Genomic DNA, 18,059 nt, shown 5'->3' with positions numbered 1-18,059 from the left:
CGGTAAAATATAATTACCGGTTTTTCAATCAGTCGTGCTTTAAACAAAGTATCCGAACGCAAAATTATGGTAGATGCTAATAAAGTTAATGTCATAAACGTATAATACTAAAGTCTTAAATCATTTATTTACATACAATATATAGAGATAGAGATAGAGATAGAGATCTTTACAGATCTATTCAATATATACAGTGGTACAACTAAACGAAATTAATAACTAGCTTAAATCTAAAATAGGTCCCTGAGGCATTGCACCAAGGATGCTGGCGGCATTACTAAAGAGATTTAAATGAAATTTGTGTAATTAGCATCACAGGCAATGTATTAAAAAAAATTAAATGTCAACAAAGTTTGCGTAGTGGTGGTTTTTGCAAATAGTTTATTTGTTCGTATTTATTGTATTGCTTTTGTCCTAATACTCATTGTATTTCTCAGTAAGAAAACTGCCATTAAAGCAAAATTGTTATAATTTACTTTGAGATAGTTATCGACAATTTTGAGAACCATAACATAACCTCAACCAAACATGAATGTGAGTCAAGAAGATTTGAAGGAAATTGGGCAAATATGTATTCCCGGTATGAGACTGAGTTTGGCCGACAAAGAGCACATCGCTGGACCCGGAACATATGAACTTAAAGGTTACATTTATTCCACATTGACTGGAGTCTTAAAAATTGAAGATGATGAGAAAAATAAGGTAATCAAATCATTTCTGTTTAGCAAAAACCTATACAGCATCAGAAACATTTTCTTTAGGTCCATAAGATCCATCATATATAGCCGGTCAAACAACTTCTATGGCACCTACTTAAAAAAAAACTACTGACGGAAATGGCTTGACAGACTATATTTATTACCAGTGATCTTTTTTTTTAGGTCAAAGTCATATCTGTAGAAAGTCCAAGAACACCAAGCATTCTGCCAAAAGCTGGTGATATAGTCACAGCTAAAGTAACAGTGGTTAATTCCCGAATGGTGCAATGCATCATCCTGTGCGTTGGTCCATCAGTTCTGGTGAGACCGTACAGGGGCATTTTGAAGAAGGAAGACATCAAGAGTACTGATAAGGACAGAATTGATCCTTACAAATGTTTTCGGCCAGGAGATGTGATATTGGCTAGAGTTGTATCCTTTTTTTAATAAATCTAAATATAGTAGTAAGCACTATAAGTAGTTCATTTTTTTTAGCATTAGAAATAAGGTAAACAATCTTGATGCGTCTTTTAATTAAAAAACACATTTTAGAAATAAGTTACGGCTAATAGGTAACAATTATGAATCATTTATATTCTTCTGCTTTCATAAGTAACACATAGTTTTTGATTTTTAAAAAGCATTTTTCTATTAAAAGACATGTCAAGATCGCTTACCTTCTTGCAAGTTCTTTCTAATGCTAAAAAAACGAACTGTAGGTACAATAATTAGAAATAATAAAAGACTAGGAAAGTGGGAAGATTATTAATATTTCATTATCAGGGCATCCTAATATTAAAACAATGGCTTAACTTTGAAGTGCATATTCTCAATTCAGTGTCTGTATGACTTGTATTTATAACATGGGCAATGGCAATGGGTATTAAGATTTTTTTATCACAAAATCTAGAGGCCATTTTGATGGTAATGTTATTCAAGCCTAAAAGTGTCTTGCTTGAGGCAAATAAAATTTTTTTTTTTAAATACCAGTTCCTCAACACCACTCTCAGCTGCCAATGACAGAAATCCACTGGTACCACATATCAACAGCTGAGAACGAGCTGGGCGTCGTCATAGCAACAGCCGAGGGATCCCCACAAGGCGTTGGAATGGTGCCCATCAGCTGGTCAGAGATGCAGTGTCCTAAAACACTGGTCAAGGAACCGAGGAAAGTCGCCAGAGTCATCCCGGACAACATTATGAACCAAAATTTGTTCCCTGCTAAAGTTAAGAAGGAAGTAGTTGAAGTAAAAGACGACTAATAAAATAGTTTAGTATATTGCTTGTTTTAATACTAAATAGGCTATGATTGCTATGAATTAAGATGTGCTTCAACCAAGTTTGAATATGTACGAGAAATCATATGTGTCGTCCCACGGGTAAAGGTACCTTATAGCGGTTGGCACTTACGCTATTATTAACGCCGCTCGCGACGTATGCGCCGGCCACCATAAGGTACCTTTTTCGAGGAACGTCACATATTTAGATACTACTAACTTTTAGTGGACACCGTAATCCGCAACAGTGCTTCCGTGTTACTAAAAATTTATTATCTTTGCTGATATTTATTGCACAGTAAAAGTTACGTTCTATAAAAGTTTTGTAATAGACCTATAATAACTGTTTGCCTCTCTTTCTAACATGTGTCGTAGAAAGAGGTAAATAGCGATTACACGTCACGTTACCAAAGAATATAATACGTTACCGAGCGAAATCTGTTCAGGTTACTGAACGAAGCTGTCAATCAATCACATGTTTGACGTTCAGAAACCTTTAGCTCGTCATTATTCTTATACAAAATCTCGATTTATGTGAATGTTTTTTGATAAAAATGCTATAAAACTATAGTTTCTTATTGAAATTGAAATATTATTAATGAATTGTTCAATATACTTTAATATTTGATGTAATAGTTTTGTTTGTGTTGTAATCAAAAAGTCAACAACTATTGACAGCGTGATTTTGAACGCGTGGTACTTGTAGTTGTCAAATTCTTAGAAAATATTTGTAGCCAATGTAGCTTTTGCTCATGAAATTTACAAGGAAAATTTAAAGTTACGCAGGACCTGGGCAAGATTATAACTTTAAGATAAATCCGTAATCATTCCATTGTTTTGTTAAGCATTAACTTTAGTGTAATGAGGTCACCGTTGTCCGGTTATCGCTGAACAAACCTTAGGCTTTATTTATGGCAGTGTATAGATTCAGTTGTAGCAGTATTTAACGATCACCTAAGCCTGACAGACGCCTGAAGATGAAGTTCGCCGAGCATTTAAGTGCCCATATAACGCCGGAATGGCGTAAACAATATATCAACTACGAGGTATTTATGAAATTTGTGTTTGTAATAGTTTGCTCTAGAAACAATTATGTTTTAAAGATTCAGTGGCAAGGTCAAGTCGATTACACTCATTGCCTTACTGCAACTAAGGAAAATGAACTAATTTTGCAATATTTATCTTTGATAGTCTATTAATGTCTGTGTTTATCAGACAAACTTTATTAATTTTATAAAACATACTTACACTTATCTTGTCACATTTGTTTTCTTTAGTTATATGAGTCATATGTGCATGCATTTGTTTTTAATCATTAATAGGGCACAAATAGATAAAAGGTAAAAAATACCACCCAATAATGTCATCTTTTTGTATTTTTTCCTTAACCACTCAACCGTCCGGCCCGCGAGACTGTTTTCCTGTCAACCGTCCGGGTTTTTTTAGCGACGCACGCCGCGTAGCGCATTCACAACTTTCTACAAAAATTATAACTACACTGCCATCAAAAATTTTTTAGAGCTAACTATTTAGTTAGGCTACGTTGTCGCATCAAGAGAATTAGTAAATAATGCCGAAATATTCTGTTAGATGGCTCTGAAATCAATTCTTTCTTCCACCCCTTTGGATAGTAAGGTTCCCGCGGACGGTTAAGAGCATATTTTTTTTGGATGCTATGCTATCGTCGGACGGTCAAGTGGTTATGCAGAATTTTAAGGACTATAAGGCAATGAGGCCTGAATTTAAGATTTCTTATAATATGGTACATTTAATGGTTAATGCTTAAAGTTTGAAATAAGATAGATCAAGTTACAACCACTTCTTAAATTCTGTTAAATAAAAAATATATATAACACATTAGTTTGATCTCAACAAAGACTCCTAAACATATTATTTACTCTAGGAAATGAAGGCCATGTTATACACAGCAGTAGAAGAAGCCCCGTCAGCTGAAAATGTGGAGCCTGAGGTGTTGTCCCGACATTTTGCCAATTTTGATGAGACCTTCTTCCTCTATTGTGACCAGGAGCTTAAGAAAATCACTACATTTTACTCAGGTACCTTAAATATTTGGAATAACATAAATATTTAATTTTTATAAATGTTTGATAAAAATGTAAGAAGCACTGGTGGCCTAGCGGTGAGAGCGCGCAACTTGCAATCTGGAGGTCGCGGGTTCAAACCCCGGCTCGTACCAATGAGTTTTATGGAACTTACGTACGAAATATCATTTGATATTTACCAGTCGCTTTTTGGTGAAGGAAAACATCGTGAGGTAACCGGACTAATCCCAATAAGGCCTAGTTTACCCTCTGGGTTGGAAGGTCAGATGGCAGTCGCTTTCGTAAAAGCTAGTGCCTACTTCAAATCATGGGATTAGTTGTCAAGCGGACCCCAGGCTCTCATGAGCCGTGGCGAAATGCCGGGATAACGCGAGGAAGAAGAAGAAGATTCACCAATTATTTTGAAATTAGCTCATTTTTAAAGATATGCCTTGAATGGGATGAAAATATAATGAAAGATATGTACTGTAATATGATTTATAAGACCCTTAAACAAACTGACATAATTATATTGTGAAACTTAATAACTTTATACTGTAAGAGACCACATAAAATCCATAGTCCAAATTAACATTTGTACTTTAACAAATAAAATTTCAATATTTTTATTTAATTACTGAATTTAACTCAGGATTATACCACCATTATTGTGCAAGGTTTTGCAGTATCTTGCGATACCAATAATAAAGTCAACAGTCAAATTAAAATTAAATAAAAACTTTCAAAAGAAATGTACTGACATTTAACCCGATTTCACAGAAAAACTAGCAGAAGCAACGAGAAAATTTGCCACATTACAGAGTGAGTTGAAAAGCCAGTTTGATACTATGAAACCCAAAGCAGGTGGGGACGGCAAGAAAGCCCCCATACCTCGACGGAAGGTCCAGGAACTCAAATTGGCATTCAGCGAGTTTTATCTCAGTTTGATTCTGCTGCAGAACTATCAAAATTTAAATTATACAGGGTTTAGGAAGATATTAAAGAAGCATGATAAGGTAGGTTATTATTATATAGGTTCATAAGTTTGTATGACATTGTCAAACACACATTTTCGTTTTACACCTGTAGATTAGTGCAGACACTCTGCTGCGCTTAGCATAAGAGCAGTAACACATTTTGAAATCTCTTTCAATAGGCTACATTCCTACTAGTCAAATCAGCTTCTTTTTTAGAACTGTCAAAACGATTTGCTAATATGGAATTTATATGAAAACAAATATAGTGACGTCACGGTAAACTCACCTACTTTTTATATTTCAATTCGATTTATTAAATACAAATTGTACTTAAAAATAGCTGCTATCTATGTTTTTTCTAATAATTATCTGGTGCTTTATTTCGTGCACGTTTGAAATAATTTATTTTAAGTACAGGAAACATCCCTATTGTAGATCATATCGCACAAATACAAAGTATTCAATTGAATGACATTTCAAAATGAGTTAGGTACTGCTCTCATGCTAAGTGCGGCTGCCCTGCAGTCCTACACTCCTTTCTTTTCAGGAAATAGCCAATTTTCAACTACTCCAATTTTTTTCAATTCCAAGTTATGGTACAGTATGTACTTGTATAGCACTTTTAATGTCAAATTGTAAAGCTGCTTATAAATGTAAAATTTTCTAATATGGACGTCAACATTTACCCTGGACACTAAAAACTAGAATCTAAATCAATTAACTCACTATTTATAGACAGGTCTAAGTCTAACGCGAAATTTATTCAATTACCTTTATTTACCGACGTTTCGACACAGGTTTCACTGGTCGTGGTCGCGGCTAACTGATGTCCCAGCAAAATGTCAAAACAGACAAAATAAATCCCGACTATAAATGTGAGTTAATACCTATGTGTTCAAAACGCGGAAGTTCTAAATCAATTGTTCTTTTTAGTTATTAAATGGCACAAACGGTGCCCAATGGCGAGCGGAACATGTGGAAACATCCCACTTCTACACCAACAAAGACATAGACAGACTGATCAGCGACACAGAAGCGACGGTGACCAACGAGCTAGAGGGCGGCGACCGTCAGAAGGCTATGAAGAAGCTAAGGGTTCCACCGCTTGGAGAACAACAGAGTCCGTGGACGACGTTCAAAGTCGGGCTGTTTTCAGGCTCTTTCATAGTGCTGTTCATCACTGTTGTGTTATCTGGTAAGTATATCCCTATAGTCTGTATCTTTAGGTATTTAAATAAAAGTAAACAAAATCTATTCAAATGGCTCCTTAAGCCAATTGAGTGTAGATGAAAAGATTAGGTACATGGTCAAATAACGTAGGTTAATGTCAGGTCGTTCAGTGACTGATCCAGGCGGTTTTGTCTTCGAAGGGTTTTGTATCTGATTGTTTGTTTACTTTGGTTGTTCGATACCCCACAAAAAAAAATCACAACGACTGGTACTTTTTCATGACAATAATTGGGTACTTAGTTTACTTTATGAATGAAAATATCACGTATTGTTCCTAAAAACATATTCACGAACACTTAGATTTCTATTTAATACGAGAAATGTGTTAATTGTCATTGTTTTGGATGTCCTTTATTTCAATTCAATTTTAACCGACTTAAAAACAAATTCTCAATTGCTCGGGATCTTCTTTGTTTAACTTTTTAAACTCTGCTCCCTGATTTTTCAATATTGTTTTACAAATATACCGGGTGTGGCCTATAATATGAGCAAAAAATTAAACCGTAGGCTGTACTCCTCATACTGACCACCATCAACATTTGTTCAGCGACTTTTAAAAATAACTTGTAGTTTGATTTTTAATACACTTTAAATTTTATTCTAAGACGCAATATTTTGCGAATTTTGTTATGTTTAAGGCGTGATAAGCAATGTTATGTTTAAGGCGTGACAAGCAACGTCAATCACAATGATAATGGCGTGGTAATGGCGTCCATTGAAGATAATATTTATTTTGTATGAAAAATAGGGAGTCTAAATACTTCATAATTTTTAAAAGTTGTTAAACCAAAGTGTCACCGTTTGAGGAGCACAATAATCTATGTTTTAATTATTTGCTCGTGTTACAGACCACACCCGGTATACTTCGGTTGGTCTCATTGTCGTACGATAAAATAGGGTATTTGACTATATATGTATACATATATGTATGGAATAAATTATTTTACACCATGCATGAAATAAAGCACCTGAAGATTAATAGAGAAACGTAGACAGCAATTATTTTTAATCACAATTTTTAATTTATATGTATAAAACTATAAAGAGTAAGTAATTCGATTGTGACGTCACATGCCAGTGTTTAATATAAATTACATAGTAGCAAAATCGTTTTGACAGTTCGAAAAAAAAAACTGAATTGACTAGTAGTCAAATACCCTATTTGTACCCATTTCAAGCATTTTTTCATTCGATCATAAAAGATATTCGAATAAGATTCAAATTTATCTTCTTTATCAACAGATATCAAACTGCTACCATCATATTTAACTGACTATTCATGAGCCTTCTCCCCCATACATAAGGTCTATAACAGAACTGTTGCTTAGAACTGTACTAATAATACTAACATCGGTATTTGCGTACTGATAAGCCTAGTAAATTTACCTTGGTCTGTGTGCCATGGCGATTTATAGACCATATTACAGTTGTAAATATTGTTTGAACTTGTTGGTTTAGAGATAATCGTTTGATAATGTGATAATTATAGAGATGGAGTTATTACGCAATATTATGCTCCATTCAAGTCACTGGCGCCCTCAATAGTTTCCTCCTTGTCTTTCATAGTCCTTCTGTCTCTCCTTGTCGCACTAAAGTGTCATTCTATGGAACTTGCTAACGCTCATAGCCGATCCCAGCGTTTTCCCGCTTTGTAGAGTATTTACCCGCGCGGGTAGGTGAATATCGGGTAAATACCAGAGAGCGAGTGTTAGTTACACATCTCCATCCATATATGACATTTATTTCGGTTTGTTATATAGTAGTGTTTCTATTTGAAACTTAGAGCATTTAATAACCGGAGTCGCCGTTAAGAGCTTACCCCTCTTCAAAAACCTTGCACAACTGTGCAAACTTTTGTATGGACTGACGTTTATCTGACATGGCTATTTGTACGTTACCTACAAATCATCATACATTTGACGGGGAGGGGCCCCTGCAAATATCAGCAAGTTTTGTACAGAAAATAACAGCCATGGCGTCTCCAGTTACTAAATACTCAAAGACTTGAATAGCACAAATTAAAATATTTTCATTTGTTCTATAAGTATAGCACCATTATTTTTATCCGACTTCTAAAATAAGCAGTTCTACCGTTAGTCCCATTTTCATCAGTGCTAGGTCTGATGATATTTTTAGTTTCATATTTAAAAGTTACAGCAACAATCATTTGTTCCAGCACTATTCCACGAGGGCGGCACAGACAACTTCAAAACAGCATTCAGACTCTACAGGGGCCCGTTCCTCTTAGTCGAATTCATCTTCCTAATAGGCATCAACGTCTACGGGTGGCGATCCTCAGGCGTCAACCACGTACTAATATTCGAGCTAGACCCAAGAAATCACTTATCAGAACAACACTTAATGGAACTTGCAGCGATATTCGGTGTAGTTTGGGCTTTGAGTATACTCAGCTTTATATATAGTGCGAGTTTGAGTATACCGCCTTTTGTCAATCCGTTGGCGTTGGTGATTATAATGCTGGCGTTTTTGGTGAATCCGTTGAAGATGTTTCGGCATGAGGCGAGATTCTGGTTTTTGAGGATATGTGTGAGTATTGGATACGTTTGACTGAGTTTAAATGTGACTAATGAAAAACCGATGGCAATGTGCTATAATTATAACATTGAGCTGATCTGATGGTGGAGGTTGAAGGAGGCCGGAAATTAGGTGATAAAACAACGAAGATTAATTGAATTTGGGTTTATAAGAATCGTCTAGAACTCTAGATAAAACAAATATGTAGTAGAAGAGTGTTGAAACCGGAAAAAAATCAATGTTAAATTAAAATTAAAAAGTTTTTTAATTTTAGCTGGCGATAAAGGCTTGAATCAATATTTTTTGTTCAAAAACTTTACAAAAACGCTACACATAATGTCGTTGTGGCTTGTTATCACAAAACACCACTTCTTTTAAAAGAAGGAAATAGCTTTATTCTGTGCGAAACCGCCGAATTTCGCTTACGGTCCCGTCTGTGAATTAGATATAAAATTACCACTAAAATTACAGAACATTTATAATTATTTTTTTGTGAAAGCTGACTTAAGTTTTCATTTATTAGAAAAACTAGATATTTCTGAATTTACAATACATATCAGATAGGGTCGTCTTAAACTATGCTGGGGCCCTTGGGCTCATACGAATTTGGGGCCTTTTTGGAAAGTAAAGAAATCGAATTAAACTAACATTTTTCTACTATGATCTTCTATTTATTATGGGTAATCAAATATACTGTTACTGTCTGTCCTTCGGGGCCCCCTTCGGGGCCCTGTCTGAGGATGGGGGCCCTGGGCACGGGCCCCGTGTGCCCTTATGGTAAAGACGGTACTGATTTCAGGGCCGTATCCTAGCCGCTCCATTCATGCCAGTACTGTTCGCGGACTTCTGGCTGGCGGACCAGTGGAACTCCTTCGTTGTGGCCTTCCTTGACTTCCACTATTTGGTCGCGTTTTATGTGGCGGGCGGGGATTGGTTCAAAGTTAATGGTGAGTTGTTTACTGCCTCTACAGTTCTACACTAAAGTTAGACCAAGAAAATTCTGCAACGATTTTGATAGCATATGCAGTGCAAGTGTCATTTATCCGTCATAATTTCATTTTGTAACCTTTTGAACGCCAAACGGCGCATCCATTTGCCGTGCCTCGGGGGTAAAATTTAGTTTTGTGAATAAATAATGCCAACCTATAAGTGGGGTGTTTTCCAGTAGATTTTCGTCAAAAAACGATCGACGTCCAATGCCGTCTTTGGTGTCGTTGTCACGATTTCGCGTTGACGTAAAATGCCATCTGTGGCGTTCTAAAGGTTAAAATAACACTTGCACTGCGTGTGCTATCAAAAACGTTGCAGACTTAATTGGTTTAACTCTATTCGATTTCTTAACATTTTAGTTTTCTTTGCATGCATTGCATATTCTTCTTCTTTTCTAATATTAACATGTAACATTTTCAGATATCGCTTCCTCTGCTACCCCATTAAGTAAGTTTTTTAATATTATTATTTATCACTAATATTAACTAAAGTTTGACATGTTATAAAATAAGCAAAAGATAACGTCAAATATAATGGATGCAGTATAACTGTCCCTTTACATTGATAAGACGATAAGAATAACAGATAGTAAAAGTATGCATTTTAAAATTTAACAAACTTGAACTGATAACGAAAAGAAATAAGCATATACCGAATATTTTTCGCACCAAATGTGAAATCGTGGAAAAAAAATCCCAGAAAGTATTGACGTATGATCAGCCATGTTTTTCAGCGATGAAGTTGGATTCCATGGTAAAAGTTAACTACCTATGCTTAGCCTATCGAAAGACAACGGTTTTTAATTTTTCGCGAAAACTCATTTATTGCATAATAAGATTAATAAGTATTATAAAATGAATATAAAACTAAAATTAATTACAAAGCTACAATAACCAAAGCTAAAAAACTAAAAGTACCCATCAAAAATTTGCGCCCTTGATAAGGTGCCCATCACGCAGGCAGCGTTCCCGCGCTGGATTGCTATGGCCAATCTTTGCGCGAGAAAGCTGCCTCCGCGAGGGTCACCTGTGGGCCGCCTTAGGCGTTTGCTGAGCGCCTTGTGGAGCTCCCGAGCCCCCCTACCCCACGGACCTAGTGTCTCGACGCGAACGGTTTTTAGGGTTCCGTACCCAAAGGGTAAAACGGGACCCTATTACTAAGACTTCGCTGTCCGTCCGTCCGTCCGTCCGTCCGTCCGTCTGTCACCAGGCTGTATCTCACGAACCGTGATAGCTAGACAGTTGAAATTTTCACAGATGATGTATTTCTGTTGCCGCTATAACAACAAATACTAAAAACAGAATAAAATAATGATTTAAATGGGGCTCCCATACAACAAACGTGATTTTTGACCAAAGTTAAGCAACGTCGGGAGGGGTCAGTACTTGGATGGGTGACCATTTTTTTTTTGCTTTTTTTGTTTTTTTTTGCATTATGGTACGGAACCCTTCGTGCGCGAGTCCAACTCGCACTTGCCCGGTTTTTTTAATTTATTATTCAACTTTTTCAGACGCATTTGAATCGACGAAGTGGTTCATCATAACCCGCGCACTAGTAAGCATAGTGCCCGCTTGGACCCGATTCGCGCAATGTCTCCGGCGTTACCGGGATAGTCGGGAGGCCTTCCCACATTTACTTAACGCGGGGAAATATTCCACCACTTTCTTTGTGGCGTTGTTTACTACACTACGATTATTCTATGCAGGTGAGTGTCAAATCAAAACCCTATCTGCTTAGTATAATAAACACAAAAGTAAACTATATTTCTACCTATTACCACTTCATACTTTAAATCATCAGGCAGGAACTTGTATTAAAATAATCTTTTTGTTCTTGCCATGCTGTAGAGTATGTTCGGAAAGAGAAGATTTGTGGAATCTATTGGGCCCCATACATTCCACGATTCTTCTCTTTCCGTACAGACTATATACAACCTAATGCCTGTAGTTTGTACTGTTGTCACGTCGGCCTTCTTTCATAGCTCATAGCATTGTATATATATAACGTAAAACTGTTTCTTATTCTCCAGACAACTACCAAGACCGATACGACAACCCGTTTCTATACGCGTGGTTCGTATGCCAGCTGATATCCTCGCTGTACACGTACACGTGGGACGTGAAGATGGATTGGGGCCTGTTCAGCTGTCCGCCCACTGCCGAGAATCGATTCCTGAGAGAGGAAATCGTATATAACCCAGGCGTAAGTTCTGATGTAGATTAGAAAAAGTGGTGGCCCAAAAACACTACCTTGAGGGATCCCATGGAGAAATTACTTCGTTGTCCCTAAAAAAAAACATTATTTTTACTCAGGCAGTGTGATTGGTCAAGTAATTAGAAATCGTTTTAAAGACTTCATCACGAATATCAATGCTTTCTTAATTCGCTATAAATGTAGGGATATATTATTATGTATACAGTGTCAAAAGCTTTGCATTGTTCCAAAAATTCAAACCTTGATTATAAAAACAATAAAGGTCGTCCGCTTTTTCTATGAGAAGGGCAGAAATGTCAACTACGTTATTAATCGAAAATAGAGATTTAATGACAATAACAAATAACATTAAAAACTTTTTACATTGTCGTTTTTGTTACAGTTCTACTATTTCGCGATAGTGGAGGACTTTGTGCTGCGTTTCATCTGGATCGTTTCATTCCTGGTGACCGACAACGGTTTCGTGTCTAATGAGACTATGGTCTCCGTTCTAGCGCCATTGGAGGTGTTCAGGTAAATAGACTTATGTGATTTTTTGCATCATTTTGATTTGGTCGAGATAACTAAATTGTGTCGTATTTATGAATGGCAACGATCAGTGCTTAAAATTGAGGGTGACTATTTTAATCAGTACTAACCCGCCCCAGCTTCGCACGGATTAACCCTTTGACCGCCGTTGGCATGTATACAAGACAACGATAGAACGATACAGTGGCGCCGCTGTCTTGTATACAAGACACAAATTCAACCGCTCGGTAAATGTGAAAAAACATCAATTGTAGTATATTTTTACACTCGTGTTAATGTATTAGGTCTTTGATTTTTAAAATAATTACATTTAAAGCAGATAAATAAATCCATTCTTTTATAATAAGGCAATCAAAAAAATTGCTCCAGTTTTCAACGTTTTTCATGTTCCTCGTCGCCGTTGTCTTTGTATATAAGACAGCTAGGGATGGGAATGTTAATTCGATATGAGAATATTAGAGATGCAACGGATAGTTGTTTGGCCGGATACTGGATATTCGGCCTGACCATCGGCCGAATATCCGGTATCCGGCCGCCGAATATCGGCCAGCAGAGCTGCACCTACATTTCGGTTTTTCAGGTGCACATTCTGCAGTTTTGACCTGTTTCTAAGTGAACGTTCGCGCGGACACATTTCTAGGTTCGAAATGAGTGCGCGTGCAAGTCAGTTGAATCTCTAAATTGTTTTAAAATAATAAACAAGTACGATTATGACCGTGACTGTTTCTTAAATCCAATTTGTTTACTCCAAAATCAAGCAATGGTACTATCCGGTATTCGGCCGGATAGTAGGGCACTATCCGGTATCCGGCCGGATATTAAAATACTGGCCGGATAGTAACCGAATATCCGGTGCATCTCTAGAGAATATTCAAAATAAATATCAAGTGGCCAATCTGGTTTTATTTAAGCATTTAAACACCTGTTAAATGCCAATTGGTGATAACTAGTAACTAGAATACGTTAAACGAGAGAGAGACAGGCATAACTATAGCTGGAGTTCAGGGAACTTGTTCAGCTGTCCATAGTAGAGTCAGACAAGTAAATCTGTCCTTGTGGTCTATTTGCAGAACAAATGATTCATTTTGAGATGATAGTGTAGTGGGGAGTGATACCCTGTAGTGACCGCTTCGCACAAGAATGGTACCTACAGGCGGACGCTCGGACTAGTCAGTGTCGCCTAACTATGAGAATGTTATGTATTTGAAATTGACGAAAAATTATTATGGTAGGGAGGGTGTAATACGGGAACTGACAAGCTCTTCTAAGGAACATGTCGAATGTGAAACATGCATTCCCGAACATTTCAGATCCCCACCCTTTTCCAATATTATTGTTCTTCACTCATTGACAATTCAACCCACGTGTCATTTTCCCCAATGCAGTTCCGGTACATTTACATTATCGACACACGATGCGCGGCTCTAACCATACGCTTATAAAGTTTACGTACCGACAAGCGCTTACGCCGTTGACCTAGAGACTATTATTACTTAATCCGCGCGGAAACGGTCCTTGTCGGTCTGCACTGCGGGCAGTCCATGCGCGCCGTTGTCATGTATACAAGACTTCTCGTAGAGCCTAGTGCGGTGATATTACGTCATGAATCGATATTGTTTAGTGGTTGTTTTTAATGATAAAGACCTTTATTTTTAACATTGTCGTGTGTAAAAAGTATGTTAATTTTTGGCATTCTCGAAATAAATTAAAGTTGGTTAAGAACAAAGCCAAATTGAGAATATTTTTACCATAAATTGTAAATATCGATATCACATTTTGCAATCCCTAAACTTTTTATTAGTTGTTTACTTAGAATTTACTCTGGCGTGTGAGTGAGCGTCTTTGCGGACTAGGTCCGGCGGCCAAAAGGTTAACAAATTATACTCCTAAACCTTCCTCAAGAATTACTCTATTGATAAGTGAAAACCGCATGAAAATCCGTTCAGTAGTTTTTGAGTTTATCGTGAACATACAAACACACAAACTGACAGACGCGACGGGGAACTTTGTTTTATATGGTCAGGCGTGGCTCACTCCGCGATTTCGTCGCTTTGCAACAAGTAGCTACAAGTACATCCGTTACACACCAATTTTGGTGGCTAGGCTAGCCATATGCCGCGCGTGGCGCTGTCGCCACCTAGCGGCCATATCTGTCCTGATCGTGTGAGTCTTCTTTACCTAGTACTATTATTTATTCTGTGATAATATAATTTATATTTTAGACGATTCATCTGGAACTTCTTCCGCTTGGAGAACGAACACTTAAACAACTGCGGTAAATTCCGAGCCGTCCGGGACATCTCCGTGGCGCCGCTGGACTCGTCCGACCAGGCCGACATCATCAGAATGATGGACCATCCTGACGGCGTTGTTAATAGGTAAGGAAATTTAATATACCATATTCATGTCTCCATCCCGACAGTAAATATTTGATCCCCACAAACAAGTGCGGTATTCAAAACCGCGCCGCATATTGCCGTGGTACACTACGCGGACATCATTAAGATGATGAACCATACGGACTGATAGCATTCGGCAAGACGCTGCCGCGGCCCGGCAGCCGCGCCCGACCGCCGCCGCCGAGCGTGGCAGCCGGGCGCAGGGCGGCGCCGCCGAGCGTGGCAGCCGCGCCCGACCGCCGCCGCCGAGCGTGGCGGCCGGGCGCAGGGCGGCGCCGCCGAGCGTGGCGGCCGGGCGCAGGGCGGCGCCGCCGAGCGTGGCAGCCGCGCCCGACCGCCGCCGCCGAGCGTGGCGGCCGGGCGCAGGGCGGCGCCGCCGAGCGTGGCAGCCGCGCCCGACCGCCGCCGCCGAGCGTGGCGGCCGGGCGCAGGGCGGCGCCGCCGAGCGTGGCGGCCGGGCGCAGGGCGGCGCCGCCGAGCGTGGCAGCCGCGCCCGACCGCCGCCGCCGAGCGTGGCGGCCGGGCGCAGGGCGGCGCCGCCGAGCGTGGCAGCCGCGCCCGACCGCCGCCGCCGAGCGTGGCGGCCGGGCGCAGGGCGGCGCCGCCGAGCGTGGCAGCCGCGCCCGACCGCCGCCGCCGAGCGTGGCGGCCGGGCGCAGGGCGGCGCCGCCGAGCGTGGCAGCCGCGCCCGACCGCCGCCGCCGAGCGTGGCGGCCGGGAGCAGGGCGGCGCCGCCGAGCGTGGCAGCCGCGCCCGACCGCCGCCGCCGAGCGTGGCGGCCGGGCGCAGGGCGGCGCCGCCGAGCGTGGCAGCCGCGCCCGACCGCCGCCGCCGAGCGTGGCGGCCGGGAGCAGGGCGGCGCCGCCGAGCGTGGCAGCCGCGCCCGACCGCCGCCGCCGAGCGTGGCGGCCGGGCGCAGGGCGGCGCCGCCGGAAGCATTCGGATAGGCGCGACCGGGCGGCGACTGCCAGGTCGCGGCAGCCTCTTGCCGACGCTTACCTTTACCTAGTCTCCAAAAATCTAAATTCAAATCTAAATCCCCGTCTCTTTTCCAGGTTAACAAAGAAAAAGAACATGAAGAAGGCCAAAGAGCTGGACCTGCGGCCGCTGATCAAGAAGGAGTCCATCCAAGACCTGCAGCTGGAGCTCTCCGCCAAGATGCTGTAACCCACTGTGATACACGACACATAGTATTATTACTGATTATCATTATATTTATAGAAATCATTTACATTTGACGTTTTTTTTTCACCCACCCCTTTTACCAATTTGATGAATGACGAAGTACTTTGACAAGTGTGATTAACCTTTTCGGAGCTGTGTCAAACACAATGGACTCGGACTTCCTTAGAGCAGCCATTCTCAAAGTGTGTTCCGCGGAACCCTAGGGTTCCGCAAAGCCTCTGTTGGGGCTCCGCGAAAATACTTGTAAGAAAAAAACCAGCTCTTCTATAGGTATATCTGGTTCACAGTGATGAACGAAAATTAATTTGGGGCTCCGTCAAATATTTCGCTTGCCTTGGGTTCCGTCACCAAAACAGTTTGAGAACCGCTGCCTTAGAGCATTTAGTAACTGGAGACGTCATTGCTGTCATTTTCTGTACGAAACAACTAGGTCTGCCGATTTTTGTGGGGGGACGTCATATGTATTGCTATTTCTACATGATTTGTACGTAACGTACAAATAGCCACGTCAGTCCATACAAAAGTTTGCACAATTGTACCATTTATTAAATGCTCTAAGCGGACTCCACGTCACCGAAGTGTCAAAAACTCAAAACTGAAATTGAACTTTATGCATATGCGCGTAGGTCTAGTTGCTCTGTGACGGATTGATCCGTATGTGACGTTAGATCTATAGTGCGGATATATCCGTCATTGGCCTCAAAATGGTTAAGGGAGCAATGACCTCATTGAAGGGCGTCCATTAATTACGTGAGGCGTTTTTGAGGGTTTTTAGGATCAAGTCGCCTCACCCATATAACCATTCCAGTCGCAGAATCATCAAAGTGGTAACTAAATGTCAGATGTGTCGTAACAGAGTCCACACAATGTGTCTAGAATTGTTTCGAAACAAAGTGTCGTCGCCGTGTGTACACTTTTCCGTAACAAGGTGTCGACACATTTGTGTGCACTTTGCGTGCGGTTTGCGACTAAATCTGACAGCAAATTTGTGACAGCAAATGTCAATATAAAATACCTCTTGAAAACCAAGGTTTGTCAAACTACTATTAGTGTCTCGTGTGCTCGTAAGTAATTCTAGTAAGTCATCATGGGCGATGCAAATGATAATAATCGACCAAAACCATATAAACACCCAACACCCGTCAACCTTTTACAGAAAAGTTTTTAAAGAAATGCAATAAGCTACTTAGGTCAGCCAACGAATGCTCCAAAAAGTTGTAGAGGGAAATGCTCGGTACACAATTTTTGACTCTGTAACTTGGTTTGGACAAGTTAGGAGGTGAACATACTAGTATCAAAATTCTCCGGCCGTAGCCCTTGAGCGGGGGGAAGAGAGGGGGCTTTGAAGGTTCCATTTTCCGGTTTTTCGATTATATCTCGGAAACTATGCATCTTAGCGACATGGCCACTTATACAAAATGAAAGTTAATTTAATTTGTTACAAGTTTATTCCGTAATTTTTTTCGATATCTTGAATAGTTTTTGAGATATCCGCTCTTGAAAGTTTATTTAGGGCTCTCAATTTTATCTTGATATATCTACATCAGTGAAGGTGCTAGGCCGTGTATGGTATCGTTTTCGTATAAATCTGGGTTGCTGAATTTATTTAAGGTATCACATTGACACCATTCCACAAAATTAAAAAAAAATCTTTTCAGGGTTCCGTACCTCAAAAGCAAAAAACGGAATCCTTATAGGATCACTCGTGCGTCTGTATGTATGTCCGTCTGAATACACAAAATAGTTCTTTACCTATAGGTGACAGGAAAACCTATTAGAAATGTGCAGTCAAGCGCGAGTCGGACTTAATGTACGGAACCCTTAATACGCGAGTCCGACTCGCACTTGGCCGATATAAAAAAACATGACTTCAAACCTAAACTTAAAAACAGTATTAACTTCAAGAAGTCAATTCTGAATTCCCCCCTACACCTCATTTCACACCTTTAAAGGATGATTTTTGAGATAACTTATTATGTCCTGT

At 39.9% G+C, this 18,059-nt stretch overlaps 2 protein-coding genes across 3 annotated transcripts; both read left to right on the top strand.

Annotated features, from left to right (window-relative positions):
* Positions 1-349: 349 nt before the first annotated feature.
* On the top strand, positions 350-1,977 carry LOC134675235 (exosome complex component CSL4). Its single transcript, XM_063533451.1, has 3 exons — positions 350-702; positions 882-1,130; positions 1,709-1,977. The coding sequence occupies exons 1-3, from the start codon at positions 529-531 to the stop codon at positions 1,958-1,960; spliced, it is 675 nt and encodes a 224-aa protein (XP_063389521.1). The 5' UTR covers positions 350-528; the 3' UTR covers positions 1,961-1,977.
* A 706-nt stretch (positions 1,978-2,683) lies between these two features.
* LOC134675119 (solute carrier family 53 member 1) lies at positions 2,684-16,121 on the top strand. Of its 2 annotated transcripts, XM_063533278.1 has the most exons (12): positions 2,684-3,021; positions 3,879-4,032; positions 4,798-5,033; positions 5,928-6,189; positions 8,401-8,771; positions 9,559-9,706; positions 10,170-10,196; positions 11,260-11,454; positions 11,779-11,951; positions 12,346-12,476; positions 14,714-14,869; positions 15,946-16,121. In XM_063533278.1, exons 1-12 carry the CDS (start codon positions 2,953-2,955, stop codon positions 16,055-16,057), a joined length of 2,034 nt encoding a protein of 677 aa, XP_063389348.1. In that variant the 5' UTR covers positions 2,684-2,952; the 3' UTR covers positions 16,058-16,121. The 2 variants fall into 2 exon arrangements, with proteins under 2 accessions (XP_063389348.1, XP_063389349.1); XM_063533279.1 differs by lacking the exon at positions 10,170-10,196.
* Positions 16,122-18,059: the final 1,938 nt, after the last annotated feature.

The sequence above is a fragment of the Cydia fagiglandana genome, chromosome 21 (genome assembly GCF_963556715.1).
Source record: "Cydia fagiglandana chromosome 21, ilCydFagi1.1, whole genome shotgun sequence".
Lineage (NCBI taxonomy): Eukaryota > Metazoa > Arthropoda > Insecta > Lepidoptera > Tortricidae > Cydia > Cydia fagiglandana.
This window is presented reverse-complemented; position numbering and strand designations above follow the sequence as displayed.